Source organism: Protopterus annectens, chromosome 4.part0 (genome assembly GCF_019279795.1).
Source record: "Protopterus annectens isolate FY-2018-M chromosome 4.part0, PAN1.0, whole genome shotgun sequence".
Lineage (NCBI taxonomy): Eukaryota > Metazoa > Chordata > Ceratodontiformes > Protopteridae > Protopterus > Protopterus annectens.
In genome coordinates this window covers 1,473,941,395-1,473,958,655 of record NC_056733.1, presented here as the reverse complement: position 1 = coordinate 1,473,958,655, position 17,261 = coordinate 1,473,941,395, and the positions used below count along the sequence as shown (strand labels likewise).

Below are 17,261 nucleotides of genomic sequence, written 5' to 3'. Positions count from 1 at the left end.
ACTGGACAATATTTAAATGTTCTTTTAACATTATTTGTTCTTTGATGACGTGAAGGATATTTCTTTTTGTCTCTCTTTTTTTATCAACAAAATTGACCAACAAACCCAGTGCCTTTCTCTGTTCATTGGATGTATCCACTTCTTCCTCTACTTCCCCGGACTTTCTCTAGAGGGTTGGGGCCAATGAGGAGATGGGTCATCCCAACTCAGCATCACACTGCCACTATGTTTTTCCCCCTACATTAGTCCCCTTCCCTAAAACTTGCTTAGCATGTTCCAAGAGTGGGACTCCTCATCACCCTTCACTTTTCCACAGATCTGATGACATCAAACCATCCTGCCCATCCTTGATACCACTATGAGATAGTTGCCCCAGTCTCCTACACTGTTTGCCCCATTTGCCTCAAATGTATGTCACTTCACTCAAGATGGGCATGATGAGTACCTCAGATAACCAATCAGCTATATGAATTCTGGTCACCTGGGCCACAGTCAGGGCTTTATCGCTATATGCCACTGCACTGGCTGGAGAAGGATATTTGAAACAAAGTTTTTACAGTGCTGGGTTACTACACAGCACTGCAAATCTAGTCGTCTTTTTGATATATTACTCAAAGCCCTGTGAATGAACAGACATCAGCCAAAGATTAACATGTTTATCCCAGGCAAAAATGCTTCAAATTACCTGTGCACATGATGGTAACAGTACATTTTCTACAGTACTACAAGGCTATCAACCACATACCTCAGTAAATTCATTTTAAACTAAACTGAAATCCTGAAAAAATCTGAGTATGAAAGCCTGTTCCAAAATTATCTGACCAAAATAATGTCACTGTCACTGTGACATAGTAAGCATTTTAAAATGTTTTCTTCCAGTAACACTCTCCAGATGTGGATGCAAATAAAATCTAACAAATACTTCCAGCTGTGGCCATCTTGCCCATTCCCTCAAACTTCACTAGCAACAAGATTAGTGTATGCTGACATTTAACATCCGACATATGTTTCATGTACTAACTGACAGCAATAAAACAAATACTTGCCAGACAATTTTCATTACTTCTCACTTATTTCAAAACAATCTTCCCAATGGTGCGGCATGGGTCTTTCTGCAAAACTGCTTTCAGAATTTCAGCAGTAAGTATATGCGGTATAATAATTTTAACTAATAAAAAAGGGGCAAGAGACAGCATGGCGTGAGGAAGTATTTCTGATAGAAAGGGTGGTACACTCGCAGAAAAAAGTGAGGAATATTTTGATACAACATTTTAAATGGGATTTTAAAATATTTAGGACTGATAAAATGATTCCTGCTCTGAATAAAGCATTCAGAGAAATGTCAACAGCTTAAACTAAATAAGTTTTAAATAAATTCTACTGGTTATTCTCTTGCATGCATGGCATGGAAAGAAGCAGAACTGCAGAGCTTTTTGTTTCACATTTCTAGGTTTAGAGATTTGAAAAAATGAATTTAAATTTTAAAGCTTGGATTTGTCTTTGAATTATGTCAATTCAACACAATCCAGCACATAAAAATAACACCAGATTCAACTAAAACCTATGTAATATATGTTATCAAACTGGTTTCAATAGATATAATATAGTAATTCAGTTCACTTAAAAATGTCTTCCAATAACCAACAGGTGTGCAGGTTATTAGTGATATTAGTGAAATTAGAGATGGTTTAGTGAGTCATCTCTTAAAAATGATCCATCCCATTAAACACTTTTTATGTGAGATAAACTTCAGGTAGATAAGTCAAAATTCTGATAGTTCAATCCACGTTTTCAACCAGTCCTTACTTACGCAAAACATATTTTCAAACCTGCACAAGAGATTCAGAACTATTTTGGATATGAGCAGAAATAAATCACGTCATCTGTGTTCTCCCTGGCACTTGCGTAACTGCTTTAATGACAAAATATCATGATGAAAAATGTTCCTTAGCTTGAATGAGATGGCAGCAGATACATTCCTAGTATCCTTTAAACAGATTACCGGCCACAGACAGGCATTCATATCAAACTTCATTCACTTACAGGCCATTCAGGTGAAGAAAACCTTGTATCTGTTATATGGGTCACGATTTTAACTGTATTTTATGGATGGGATAGCTGGAAAACTAAAATGCGAAGCATCAAACCATATTGTCAGCTAATGGCTAGTGGTAATACTGTGGGATCTCCCAGTCACTAACAGATTCAGGGAAGGGCACATTTGTTTGGTAGAATGAGGGAGTGTTCAACAGACTTACCTCTGCAGTAATGAGGTCATGCAGTATGTGGAGGCAGCGCAGCACAGCAGGTTATTAGGGCTCTGATTATTATTATTATTATTTTTAGTCAAGTTTTAATGTTAGATGAATAGTCGGTGGCACATCTACATGTTATAAGCACATGATCTAGCTGTACATAAGTAGTCCTTGCTAATATACACTGCCAGCTGCTGCCATCCTACACTACTAGCCTTGCTCAGGCCTGAGCTTCTGCTATACTTCCATGACGTCTACTACCCAAGACCAATCAGGCTCCATTGCATAAATTATCAAGGGCCATATCACCAACGAATGCAGCAGCGGTATGGAAATGTCACAAAGTCACCAAATGAAGTATCTGAAATCTTAAATGTCTGAAAAAGTTCTAGTCCGTTTACTCCTTCCAACAGAACTCCGAACATTTGTGTTATAACTTCCAATGGGTGGGGCATAAGCTTTTTGATAAAATCAAACTATGTCCTCGCATTTCAAACAAATGTTCATATCTCTGTAACCATAGGAGTTATGGCAAATTCTTCAGCACAAAATATTTTTACACTTATTCTTCTAAGTCACCATAAACACAATAACTTAAGTGTCTAATATTTTATAAACAACTTAACAATATTTCAGGAAACACAAGTTACACACATACTGTCACAGCAGCATTCTGCTTATTCAGATGAGTGCTTTCATAAGATGTTAAACCGTTCTGTCTGTGCTATTTCATTGTTGAGATATTTAGAATAACATGAAATGTTCATAATAAATAAATATTATATGAATTAATATCATTTTTACCTGCACTAGACAGAGGTCAAATATTAATACAGTCGTGTTTGTTGTTGCATAAGGTTGAAGATTAAATCTTTGAATCCTTTGTACGCAGCATGTTTTGACTTATTAATTGCTTTACGTAGTACATAAGACCGCTAAGATTTGTGCTGTACCTACAAATATGCTTATCATACTGGACTTCTCTGTACTGGGAGCTTTTCTCCTCGGGTCTCCACTGAAAATAATCCACTGGCTCGGTAGGATCAACCTGGTTAACAAATGTCAAATAAATAAACAAATAAATAAAAATATTAATGTAAATATAAACAAGGAATATATAATGCCTAGAGTCATCAGTAGGATGTAATTGCAGAAATACCTACCGGCATCACCTGGCTGTAATGAGTTAAGGCAAGTCAGAAAATTTGCAATTAACTATTCTGATGTGGGTAGGGGATATAGGGGTTGGTTGCTAGACACTTTTTCCCCATCTTAGTGTTGCACTAAATTAGATTCACAAATGGGAAAGGAATGAGCTTAGACAAGTCAAAGTGCATTACCGTAAATGTGTGCTCAGCATGTTCTTTTTAACAGTGATTAAAGTCAGAGAAAAGGGCGTGCGATTTTTAATAATTTTCAGAATTGATAGTGACAATACAGCTGAAAAGCACTGGATTATCCAAAAGCACAATAATCTCCAAATCTGCAGGACAAAGACTGATATGACATGCCATTGTTCTGTATTCCTCTACAAAAAGAGTGGTGCAGTAATCTAATAATATCCATTCAAGATGTCCTGCCACCACTCAGCTCTTATCATCTCAGGAAGCAAGTTATGCTAGCTCTGATGGGAGAGTAAATATATAAGATGGTCAGTAGAGTGAAGCCAAAAAATAATAACTCCACAGTCTGTTATAAGCTTGGTGTGGGGGGGGGGTGTTAATAGTGAATTTCAGCTGCCTGAAGTCTGACCTTCCTAATTTTAGTTTTTCATGGAAAAGTGTTTATACATGGTGCTATCTTTTAACTATACATGGTGCTATCTTTTAATTAACAGTAGTCGTGATGAACTGACAGGGCAGAAACATATACACAGATGATGAGATAACTAAGACTAGAGTCAAATAAGTGCCTCATAGTGAGAATCATCAGTGTAGTCAGTGAATGAGGTTGGGGGTACATTTACACACACACTGAAAACTTCTACTTAGAGCAACAGCTGAAGAGTCAGAGGCTTTTTGCCAGCTAGGTGAGGATCCACTGGTATCAAAGGATGGAAGGGCAATACAACACCTGAAGGTGGATCCTCTGGCATCAAAGGATCTCTCAGGGCAGTACAATGCCTGAAGGTGGATCCTCTGGCATCAACGGATCTCAGGGCAGTACAATGCCTGAAGGTGGATCCTCTGTCATCAAAGGATCTCAGGGCAGTACAATGCCTGAAGGTGAATCTTCTGGCATCAAAGGATTACAGGGCAGTACATTGCCTGAAGGTGGATCCACTGGCATCAAAGGATCTCAAGGCAGTACAATGCCTGAAAGTGGGTCCACTGGCATCAAAGGATCTCAGGGCAGCACAATGAATGAAGGTGGATCCACTGGCATCAAAGGATCTCAGGGCAGTACAACACCTGAAGGTGGATCCACTGGCAAAGGATCTCAGGGCAGTACAACACCTGAAGGTGGATCCACTGGCATCAAAGGATCTCAGGGCAGTACAACTACTGAAGGTGGATCCACTGGGATCAGAGGATCTAAGGGCAGTACAATGCCTGAAGGTGGATCCACCGGCAAAAAAATGATCTCAGGGCAGTACAGTGCCTGAAGGTGGAATGAGCTGTAGCCACGGCAGAGACAGAGACTTCTCTGGCTCACAGTGGAATGTACTTGTTTACTGTGAGAGACGCCAACACCTGAAAACCACAGCTTTCTCTGCTACCAAGGTGTGAAGGAAGGGAGCCTGTTCATTCTTCTCTTACTGTCGTAATGAAACAGAGAACTCGGTGAAACAGCAAGAATGTGTACAGGAATTTCTCCTGCCGGGGAAGAGTAAGGCATGCACTCAAACTTGCTGTGCCCTTCAACATGTAGAACTGTGAATGCAGCATATTGTCTTTTGTTGTGAACAGTAGAATCTCCAGGGTTCCCCACTTTATGAATTTCATAAGATCCTCTGTAAACTGGCTTCCCTTATCCTCATCTGTGAAGAAAGAACAGGACCTGCATTTGACTCTGCTGGCACATTCACATCACCACTAATGTGAATGGCTATGATGGTGATACCCAGTCCTATGGTCCACTGCCAAACACACACCTCTCTTCAGCGATGGTGTTAATGCAAACTACCATGTTTATCAATGTGCCAATCCATGGTCCAACCATGTGACCAAAGTAAGATGGCTCAGGGCAACCCCCTTTCCAGAGCCTGAAGGATGAGCAGTCCTGGCAGTACACAAAGAGTGGTGTGTAATCCCATCTCTGGGGCCCACTTCCCCAAGACCATGGAAGAACACAAATGAGCTCACCACTCCGGTCAGTGAAGCACTGACCATTACAATCTAGGACAAGCAAGTTTACAGGAAGGGTCACCCGACACCGAGACTGATGAGAATCAGATGGATGGAATGTGACTTACATATCCAGGTAAGTATGACAATGGCAACCAGAGGTATAACACTGCCCAACGAAACATTCTCATGAACAGAGGAGCAAACCATATGGGTGAGACACAGGCCATCATAAGGCCCAAAGAATTTATCCTAGACATCAAAGCCATGACTTTTTGGGTCTTCTTTGCAGACAGGAGGATCAGCATCAAAGAATGACTAGCACTGCCCCACACAGGGAACACTCTGCATTGGTTAAAGACGGAAATCCTGTCCATTACTTTGGAATCTTATCCAATGAGAATGGGAAGGATCTGGTTTGTGCCAAAGAGATCACAAGGCATTCTGCATTAGTATGTTTCAATATGCTGTCACTGTTGACCACAGGGTGGTTATCCCAGTAGGGCATATGAAAACAGCACTAGTAGAAAGTACCTTTCCACAGTCACCACAAGCCAGTAGTTCAAAATCTGCAAGGCATCACCCACTAGAGCTAAGAGCCATGTTAAACACACTACGCAAAAAGAAGAGAGCAAATAAGAGCATTTTACAATGAAAATGAGGTCAGCCCATGACAAACTAATGAAATGTCTCCACTGGGGGTCTCCCATTGATGAACCAAAAGCTGTTCATGTGCTATAACAAATACAGCAAGTACTGAGAATGAAGCAAACAGCAGCATCTCGTACTGAAACATATGGACCCCCAAAGTGAACTGAACAAAGCTCCCTGTGGGGCTCCCAGTCATTGATGTTCCCATGGTTACTAATATCCTGCAACACAATTCAGGCTCCCTGTAGTAGTAGAAGTGGTAGTAGGGACAACAACCCCTGGTGTGTTCCCATGCAAGGCCTGATTTACTAAATTTGCTGACTGAACTTGTTTCAGCCTAGAATGAGATATATTCTCCCCAAACCCCATGGGATGTGGCAGGAAAGGAATAAAGTGACCCCTCATTACAAAGGTAAGAAAGGTTCTACTGACCATTTAAGGAGTACAGAGTGGGCCAGCTCACTGTAAGGAAAGACTGTACTAGCAACAGACGTTTTTCCTGGAGGAGAAGCAAAGAGCCTAAGGATGAAGGCCACTGAAGACCAGTGATTACCAGGTATGAGTCATTCTGCAAGCTGGAAAGAAACCTGAAGGACCATCTTCTCACATGTAGTCCTGAGCTTCAGTCAGAGTCTACTTCCTGAGAGTCTTGACATGGCAGCAAGACAGCCTAATGCTCCACAAATTTCCAGCAACTTTGACTGGCCTTCTTAGAGTGATGAGTAATAGAGGTAGAAACTGAGCAGTAGGGCATCATAAAGTCTAGCTACAGTAAACAGTAGGCAAGGCCATTTTCTCTTTTGCCAGTCTTCATATTTCTCCTGCAGAGACACGCAAAAACGACCTCCCCTGGGTATCTATAGATAAACCAGTTTTTGTGAAGAACCTGAACCATGGCATCTGAAGCAAGCATGGCCACATCTGCCCTGGTCACAACATCAGCACAATCAAAAAAGTACATCTGACTACATGAAAGCTGACAGAGTATACAACAGAAAGTTTAACCACAGAATCTTTGACAATGGACTCCAGAACGTCTAAATGCTTTATCAGGCCCTAATCCACAAAGGCACATTGGAAACGGGATGGGTGAGACTGTTAAAAACTTTAAGTCTCAACATTGTAAATGAAAATACCCTCTTACCCACAACGTCCATTGTTTTTACCTCTTTCATCCAGTGGAAAGGTAGAAAGATGTCATTGCTGACCACAGATAACACAGTAACCTGCCTTAGGATGCCTGACATGCCTCACTCCTGCCCTTGGAGAATTTGCAAGAGGAATTAGCCTTCTTACAAGCTGGCCAGCAAGAGTCTTGAGTGCTTTCATACTGTAAAGATGGCGCCTTTTAAGATAGCTTCTGAAGAGGAGATGACTCAAGGTTCCTCAGTACTCATCCATGAACAACAGTTCAGCCACTTTTGTGTTAAAGATTTGGGTTGAACAGGTCAGTTCGCTGAAAATAAACTTAATCTGATGGATTCTCTTCAAAGAGTCATCTGGGTGGGGGAGTGAAAGACCGATTGCCAGTATCATTAACAAAATTACCCCATTTCAGAAACACAGGTGTATGTTCCCTCCAAATCCCCTGCCAAACAAGTTCAAAGCAGAAGGGGAAACAGCCTCCTCAATCTAATGCCAGTAAGTGGTGGTCTACAGTTGTCCAATATAGTAAACATTAAGGATCATGCAATGAAGTGGGGAGAACAGCATGCCAAAGCCGGCATAAAACTGTACTCCCTAAGGGTGCACACCTGCAACCTCTCAGTCTTTTTCTACCATGCAAAGCAAACAGTGCTCTAACATCCAATGACTCTGGTTCAAGGCCAGCAGGCTCCCCCTAAACTCTTGCCTGCAATGCTCAGCTTTAGAGGAAGGTGAAAGTAGTAGCTGAAATGGGTATAAATCAACTATGGAACTATATAACCTGTTGTGCAGAATCATTCACTGTACCCAGGGCCACACCCCCAAAAGGTAGATGCCAATCGAATACCTCCCATATCTTCTAGGTCATCTGTTGACGAATGGACTTTGAAGAGTCTCTTATTATCACAGAAGGAGCTCATGGTCACTGAATGGAGAAAGACCACATCTGCTGTAGCCTCTGTTAGTAAAGGCTTAGGCATATGCAGCTGTGACTCTGGATGAGCACTGGGCCCTTCCTGTGGATTGCCCCGGCTGTGGTGGGTGCCAGTCCCAGATACTTGCACTCATACCTTACTTCTTTCACTCTGACTCAAGGTTGTGGTCACATGAAGGACCCAGATGCTTACTGAAACTTTGAGGATCATAAGTGTGCTCCTTATAACAGTGGAAGGAGAAATATGAATGTGGGGATGCCAAATACAAGGGTGTGGTAAGTACAATCAGTCCTCCTACTGTGGTACAGTTACCTTGCAGTTAGTATTCATATGTAGTAAGGACATGAGGGGTGCAATCCTGATGTTTAGGTAGATAATGGGTGGCTTGCTTTAATAGTGAATGTTGAAACCTGTTTTTAAATCATCTTTTATTTTTTGTACATTTGTGATCTACAATTTTTGGTTATATACTTGTAGTTGGAAGCCAACTGACCTTTCTGACAATTGTTGTGCTAGCTACCCCTCATCACTGGAAGCCTATGAGCAACAAGAGAGACCTCAACTTTCTCACACAGTCACATGAAAACAGCTGTATTTAAAGCATGTCTTACTGCTGTGCTCCTTCTATAAGAAATACAAGCAATGCCAGCTCAGGTGCTAGTGGTGTGATGACTGCAGGGAAACCAGCATTTAGCTCTACAGTAATAAATAGGGGAACCTTCCCACATGACCTGCACTAGGAATAACAGCCAACCTGAGACAGCTGCAGAAATATTTGCACTGAGAGACAGGGCATGCCTTCCTACAGCTGGTGTGTTGTGCTACAGTATTTGATAATAGAAGCATACATCCAGAGTACAGGAGACAGACAATGCAGGAATTTTCTACACAGAGCGAGAGACAAGTCTTCAAAAGAGGGGAAAACAGCCACTGCCCACTGCAAATGGCTCTTTTAAGTAAAATTAATGTAGACGGGCCAGGCTGTTAGACATTCTTCTTAGTTTGTGACTATTAGAGTCTCTGACATTAAACAAGTTGGGCTTGTCATGGACACATGAAGCCCATGAGAGTTTATGCACCAGGTAGGGCAAAAGCAGAAACTTGTCTGCTATACGTATGAAGCTTTTAGATTTGACAGACTGGAAGAAATTGTTTTTTGGAAGAGTAACTTAACATCAGAAATAGTTCATCTGTATTCTGATGAGCAGATGATAAACTGAGGGGGGGGGGGGGTACTTTCTGCCAACGAAGCATTTGAAATAATATGCAAACCAACTTCATATGACTACATATATTCAGCTGCATCTTTGACTAGTCATGAATTTGCATGTCAAATACAAAAGATCCCACTAAGACCATGATGATCATGTTGGCAGAGTCAAGTGTTCAAATGTATTAGATACAAAAAAAATTAACTTTTTAGGTATACTTTCTGACAATACTATTCATCTTAATAGTTGCATTGTGTGTGTATGCACAGCACATGCATGAACTCTAAAGCATTAAACATCTACATGCACAAAAACATGCACTAATGACATATCATCAAAATATCGATAGTGTGTCTGCTTATGTGAGCAGACCTGACTTACAGAACTGAATCATGTGGTTACACATAACAAACAATTAACATTCAAGAGATGACAAAGACAACCTCAGGAGAAAGTCATATGAAAATATAATATGTTAACCAACTCAAGCAGCATTCATTTTTTCCGATATGCACACTGAGTCAATCATAACTGTTTATAAAACACGACTGATTAGTCTTTGTCTCAACGAACAACTGCAAACAGTTTGCTACGGTTTGTACTCAGACTTTTACAAAGAATTGCCAAGTGTAAAATATTGAAAGGTATGTTGTCAAGATTAATTAAAGCATTGTTACAGCAAATCAAGTGCATACAAGTTCTATGCCATCCAAACTGTAGTACAGTGTACATGTGACTGAGCATGGGCCAGTGCCCAAACTACTCTCAACACATACTATACACGTCAGCATGTGACGGCGTAGCTTGAATAATGAAAAGTGGTGTCAGTAACCACACACTGCAGTGAAGCCAGCAAACCATCTCCAGAGTAGGCTGCATGTGTTGTACTATTTTCTTGTACAGTTTCCTCAGGGACACTGATACTGGTAGATGTTGGATCTGGATTTTGTCAGTAATGGAAAAACAAGATTTTCACAGCAGTTTTTATGGCATTTTACATCATATGCCAAAAATGTCTTTTCCTCACATTTACCATTTATAATACTGTCAACTTGCTTTACTGAGAATTCTGATACATTTTAATTTTGCATATGTTAAACATATAGCTATATCTATATACACAAACATGTATATGCAAATGCACTACAGAATACAAATAAATCATGGTAATGACTAGAAATTGCACTTAATCACAGATATAATTCACAGATTTTAGGCTTTTGAAAATGTATTTTCATTTTGTTTTGAAAACAGTCAGTGTCCCTGAATTTCTGTTTCTAAACTAATTATATACCAGCTGCTTAAATATCCAAAGTGACTAAACAAGAGATAGAAAATGGTTTCCCTTAAAATGTTTATCATGTTTTAATTAATTGGTGACTTTGGCATTCTACATTTCAGGAACAGAAAACAGGGTTTTGAAGCATTTCCACCTTACTCGTATCATATACAAAAAAATATGTTTTGTGTATGTCAAACATAACGAGCCACATATGACAACACAACAGTATTAGTTACGAACATAATAAAGGCTTCAGTTAAAATCTGGGGAAAGATGACTCGCATTGCAAAGTTTTCCCTTTTTACCCAATGTAGCTTCTAGGTTATTCATTTTGGAACTAAAGGTTATACAACACAAACCTTTTAAAAAGAATCTTTATTGTACATTGCAATAACAAAAATATATATATACCTTCAGAAAATGGGAAATACTTTTGGCTCAATCTCTTGCAATGTTGAATTTCAAAAATATAATATTGATGGAAGACTAAAGAACAGATCTAATCCTCAGATTATTTTGTAATTTGTAATCCAGGTCTGAAATTTCACAACTTCCATAATGACGTTAGCTGTAACCTTGTACAAGTCTCAGCACTATAGCATACTTAACATGCGTCGTGCGCAAGGAGAAACCATTTTCTGACTCTTAGACCAGATAAAGATTTTAAACAAACATACCTAGACTGCTGCTTCCGAACATTAGTGTCTACAGCAAATGCCGTTGTAGGTGGAATGTACTTCACTGGCCTTGTCACAGGTCCTACCTGTGAGTTTTCCTTGAAGCTCCCACTGCTAAATGGTCGGGCAGTTTTATTAAGAGCTGTGTTAGGTGAAAATGAATACTTCTGGGTATAGTAGTCCTGTGAATCCTAAAGGATTGGGAGGGGAAAAAAACAAAAAAAGCACCCCAAACTCACAAAAACATAGCACAAAACAGGCAAACATGCAGTTAAAACATAGCAACACAAACTAGTATAACACATATACAAGGTCTAATTGTAAGTGAACTGGTTATACACAAACTTTTTTTTTTTTTTTTTTTTTTTACAAAAGATTCTGGAACCATGATGCACGTTAAATAGCAAGGATGCTGCAATAGCTTACTGCATAGACAGCAGGGCATTTCATTTATATAGTACTGTCATGTGAGTACAAGTGCTGTATGTACATAAAAATTCTACATATTACAATTTGACACACACTTGCAGAGATACAAAACTACACACAAAGGCATAGCTGTATCAGCCTGTAGACTTGAGTAAGCAGTAATGTAAATACACTGTAATATGAAACAATTATTCCATTCCACATAGACAAAAATGGAAAACATTGTGCTTGGAAAAGGATGTCTAAGACATGAATGTTCAACTGAGATCATGTGCCAACAGCATACACTTCTAGATATTGAAGAACTTTTTGCTTCACAGTACAAACAGCTGTGTGTTTTTTTTAGTTTAAAATGGTCTGCTTTTATGACATTATCTAAGGTGTGTAATGCTACCAAGATGTTTCAAACAACATGGGATGCTTAAAAATAGTTTTCATCACTGCACATCCTACACAGAACGGAAGTACTATATGGAAAGCTGATACCTTAATAAATTCGGGATTTATTGCTCTTACGCTTCACTACATGCAGTCTTTTTATTTCATTTACCAAGTTTTCAGCGAAATTCAACAAATTACAGAAAGCATAACTGGCTAGGCAACACTCCCGCCACAACAGTATGGGTATAATAACCCTTCAGATCCATCTACGAAACTCCACTTACAGCAGAATGATACACAAACAAATGTGGAGACATACACACAGGCTACGTGCCATGTCAGTAGACTGAGACATACTTCTGAAGCAGTTCCCTTCCAAAAGGGATACAAGGGTGCAGTTCAGTATGCATCCTGGCAAACATTTTAGTAGTTTCTGGAATGAGCCTTCTCCCAAGCAAACAGCACCATGTATACCTACTTGACTAAATAGGAGTAGTATCAATGCAGTTCTACCACAGCAAAGGGTCTAAAGAGAAGGTGGAATACCTACAGACAGAGTTCCATGGGAAGCATTGTGTGGAACAGAAACTGTTTAGGGGAGCAGCTGCTTTCACTGATGCAAAGTAGTGACCAGTACGCACCTGTACCAGAGCCATTACTAGCAGAGTGGGGCACAGGATGCTACCACCCTTGGTGCACAGTGTTAAGGGGCATGATCACCTGCTGCCAATTGATCTTCAGTGCATTACTGGCAAATGAATGCAGGTTTTGCATTTACAGTCAGAAGTGAAGCATTTTAGCACTGTGTGTGTGGCTTTAGCTGTAGCAGCTAGCTACAAATGTAGTTTGTTTACAGTTTAAAAGGAAATAACTATTTATTTACGTATTTGCTCCTCCACTTAACTTTGAAGGGGGGTGCTATATCAGGGGACAGCACCCGGCATGAAAATAACAAGCTAGTACTCTAATCTGTACTACCTTACTTCAAGGAGCTCTGGCCTCCTTAGTAACAGGAAAAACTTCTAAGCAGTTTGTTTATCAGAAAGTAAAATATATGTAAGAAAAGAATAAACGCCAAAAACACACCAACCAGTAAAAAAATAAATAACGAACCACTCGCTGAAGTAAAAGAACAAAAGTTTTACTGAAAACATAAAAACACTCAGTAATAAATACAGACGTTAATGCTTTCGTAAGGCACATAGACCAAACTTCATCAGGCAATTCAATGATACAACAGTTCAGCTTATATAGTACACCCAACCCCTTCAATTAATTAATCAAATACAATCAATCTAATTGGTGATAAACCTATAGACTTGAATCAAAGAATTATAACATATATAAATTACATAAATATACTGAATAATAAATATACATGACAATATTAAATGCACACATTATTCACCTACAAACATAATAATGATATTAAAGAAAAAAATTTAATCTATCTAATACCCTGAGCTTTAATTTACTACTAATGGAAATAGTGTCATTCAACCCAGGGAAGATATGGGCATTAAGAAAGACCTGCCACTAAGTTTCCTTATCGTCCAATCATAACTTCCAAGGCCCTCCACAATCCCCCCTCCTGACCTGCTGCAACGCCACAAATTTAAATGCATGGTCAGGGAACATTTTAATATGTCTAAATAAAGCATTTTTCTCATCACACTTACGAACATCATAAGGATGCTCGTAAATGCGCTGATTCAATTTACGTTGGGTTTTCCCGACATAAAAACCGGGACATTGTGAACACAGGGCAGCATGCATCACACCTTGCGTGTGACAATTAAACTTACCCTTAATGGAAACAACCCTGTTAACAATCTTAACCTTGGATGTTACCAATATATTTTTACACTGACTACACACACCACAAGCTACCATTTTACCCTGTACCTTACAGCCCTTAACTTGTTCCAATAAATTTTTAATGTTCCTACCTCGTCTAAATACAAATTCAGGGTGTGTCCCAAAAAAAGATCCCAGCCCCGAATCACTATTTAAAATAGTCCAATTCTTATTAACTATAGCTTGTATAGTACAGCTATCATTGGAAAAAGTAGTCACCAACGGACAAGATAAATCATTCCTCCCTCCCGTTCTGATAGACATGATCAAATTGACTGAATCAACAGTAACTTCACGGTCACCCAAATTGGTTATATCCACATCGGTAGGTGGGCCCACCATGCTCAAAACATTTTTGCCCAAGTTGTTCAAAATGGGCTTAAAATGGCCAACTACACGTTTATCTATCACCTCCCTTCTGACATTATTGATCAAATACTTGGGGTACTCTCTATCCATGAACATCTGACACATGAAATCACATTCGTCAATGAAATCCCTGTAATTTGACACCATCCAGGCTGCTCTTACCAATTGCCCCTTGATTATACCTCGCTTGACGTGCATGGGATGACTACTATCAAAGTGTAAAATACTGTTTGAATATGTTGGCTTTCTATAAATCTTTGATTGCAAACCATCCTTGGTTTTAACCAAAACAATATCCAAGTAAGAAATCCCATCCACCCCAAGATTGTATGTAAATTTCAAAAATGCAGTACTTCCATTAATGTAGTTCATAAATTCTACAATACCTTCCTCAGATCCCTTCCATGCAATAAATAAATCATCCAAATATCTCAGATACAAGATAACATTACTAAACAAAGTAGAGGTAAATAAATAGGTTTTCCCTCACCAGGTCATCACCATGTTGGCAAAAAGTGGGCCATGGAGAACCCATGGCCACTCCCTCAAGTTGCTTGAAATAGTGTCCCTCAAAAAAGATATAATTGTTCCTGAGCACTAACTCCATCAGTTGCGTTAACATATTATTAGTAGCCTGAGGTAACCCGAACTCTTCAAACAAGAATTCAGAAAACCATTCAAGGCCTATATCTTGAGGGATGCAACTATACAAGTCTTTGACATCAATAGTAAGAAAAGTGACATTCTGATTGACCACATCAACACCTTTGCACTTATCCAAAAAATGCCACGAATCCTTGCACAAATGAGGGATGGCCATAACTCTCTCCTTCAACTTGTAATCCAAGTATTTAGCTATATAGCTGGTTTTAGACAAGGATGAATCCACTACTGGCCTAAGAGGAGGGTTACACAAGTTCTTATGGATCTTGGGAATACCAAAAATCCCTGGGACTTTTGGAACATCCGTGGACATATAGTTGTACTCATCCAGGTCAATCTGATCCTGCATTAACATATCCAACAGGTCACTATCAATTCTACTATATGCAATATTAACCTCATTTAATGAGGCTTCAGTATACGTATCACCATATAAGATGTTAAACATTTATTCAGTAAAACTTTTGTTCTTTTACTTCAGCGAGTGGCTCGTTATTTATATGTAAGAAAAGGACCAAGACAAATTCCAAGCAGAATACTGTGAATAATCTCCTAATTATAAAAAGGCCAAACCTAACAATAATATGTACTGAATTATATACACTAACATAAATCAGAGTGACTAGCATGTTGCTGGGACAGGCAGGGGAAGTTGCAGCATCCCCATTGGTATGTATTTATATCTACGTACATAGCAGATGTTTATTACTCACATTCTGTTGCTAGCCTAAGAACAATTTAGACTGCTTACAGCACAATAAAGTACTTAAATTGTACATAAATCATATACACCCTGCTTTCGGTTGCAGCTACTCTGTAAGGAAGCAGTAAGTACTGGTACATATGGGATATTTTAAAATAATCTGGAAAAAGGGGGTGGGGAGAAAGTATGTGTACTGCTGTGTGCATGAAGATATGAATGTAAGTGTAACAAGCATTTACTGGTGCTACTTCACAATAATATGCTATTGTGATCACTAATGAGAATGAACTACAGAATTTACAGTAGAATGTACAATGGACAATTCATGGCCAGTGGGTTTAACATTGCAAAAGAAAAGAACAGGAGAGGTGGGGAAAGTCATGGTTTGCTCACAAATCAATCTGTTATGGCATTTTTTTTCACAAAATCTTTGACTGGTGTTCCTTTTTTAAATTGAGAAGTCCTAGAGGACCCGTCTGGTTTTAGGTGCTAATAAGACTATGACCTTCAGTGAGGCCTCCACCACTCTTATTTTTTGAGCTCTGCATTCAGTTTGCTTTCTGAAAAAGAGATGTGACATAAATCATGAGCCAAGACTCTTAAAAACAAAACATTTCTAATCTCTTAACAGCAGGAATGTACACTATGCATTAATAGCATCAGTCTAGGTCATGGATTACACCGGAGTCATACTCAGTATTTAGGGAAACAGAATGCAGCTGTGCCAAATCACCATCATATCACTATCGGCATGTAACAGAGTGTTAGTCGGTCCAGTAGCATTAATAAGTAATAATTTTCTAAATAATGAAAATGTAGCAGCCCTAGTGTGGATCATTCAGGAAAAGGAAGGAGGGAGAGTCCTGTACATAGGTCTGCAGCTTGTTTTAAATACACAGTTAAAACCTCTTTGATATACTGAGGTCTTTGTGGGACCACTTCATGGAATAATTGTAAAATGGCCAGTACGAAGTAATGTCAAACCTCTATGGTATGGTCAATAAACAGAGAACATTAAATATTATTTGCCCATGCCCTAACATGGTCTCAGTGCAGCCAGGTACCTAGTGCTCACTATGACCAGGCATGAATCGATATTCACTGCTAGAGATTACTGAATCGTTAGGCAGCCCTATTTGCTATTACTTTCTTCAGTACCCCTTAGTAAGGCACATATTTGTATGTAGTTAGTGAGAGTGATACATAAATAATGGATTACCTTCCATATTAATGGAAGGACTTGTGGAATCTGGCTAAAACAGAAACCCTGAGTTTCTGCTGTTCTTTTAGATGATTAGGACAGACTCCATCTGTACCAGCCCTCTGTAAGACAAGAGGGCTAGGGAGGAGTGGTGAAGGGGGGGGGGGGCGCAGAATCTTAGTGAATGTGCAGCCATGACAAACTTAGATCATAG

At 39.3% G+C, this 17,261-nt stretch overlaps 1 protein-coding gene across 1 annotated transcript in view; it reads right to left on the bottom strand.

The window, feature by feature from the left end:
* LOC122799918 (PDZ and LIM domain protein 7-like) overlaps positions 1-17,261 on the bottom strand; it is a 1,210,551-nt gene that overhangs the window by 424,396 nt on the left and 768,894 nt on the right. Inside the window, exon 5 of the mRNA XM_044069320.1 lies at positions 11,445-11,635. Coding sequence (XP_043925255.1) covers positions 11,445-11,635 — 191 coding nt within the window. The remainder of the gene's footprint in view (positions 1-11,444; positions 11,636-17,261) is intronic.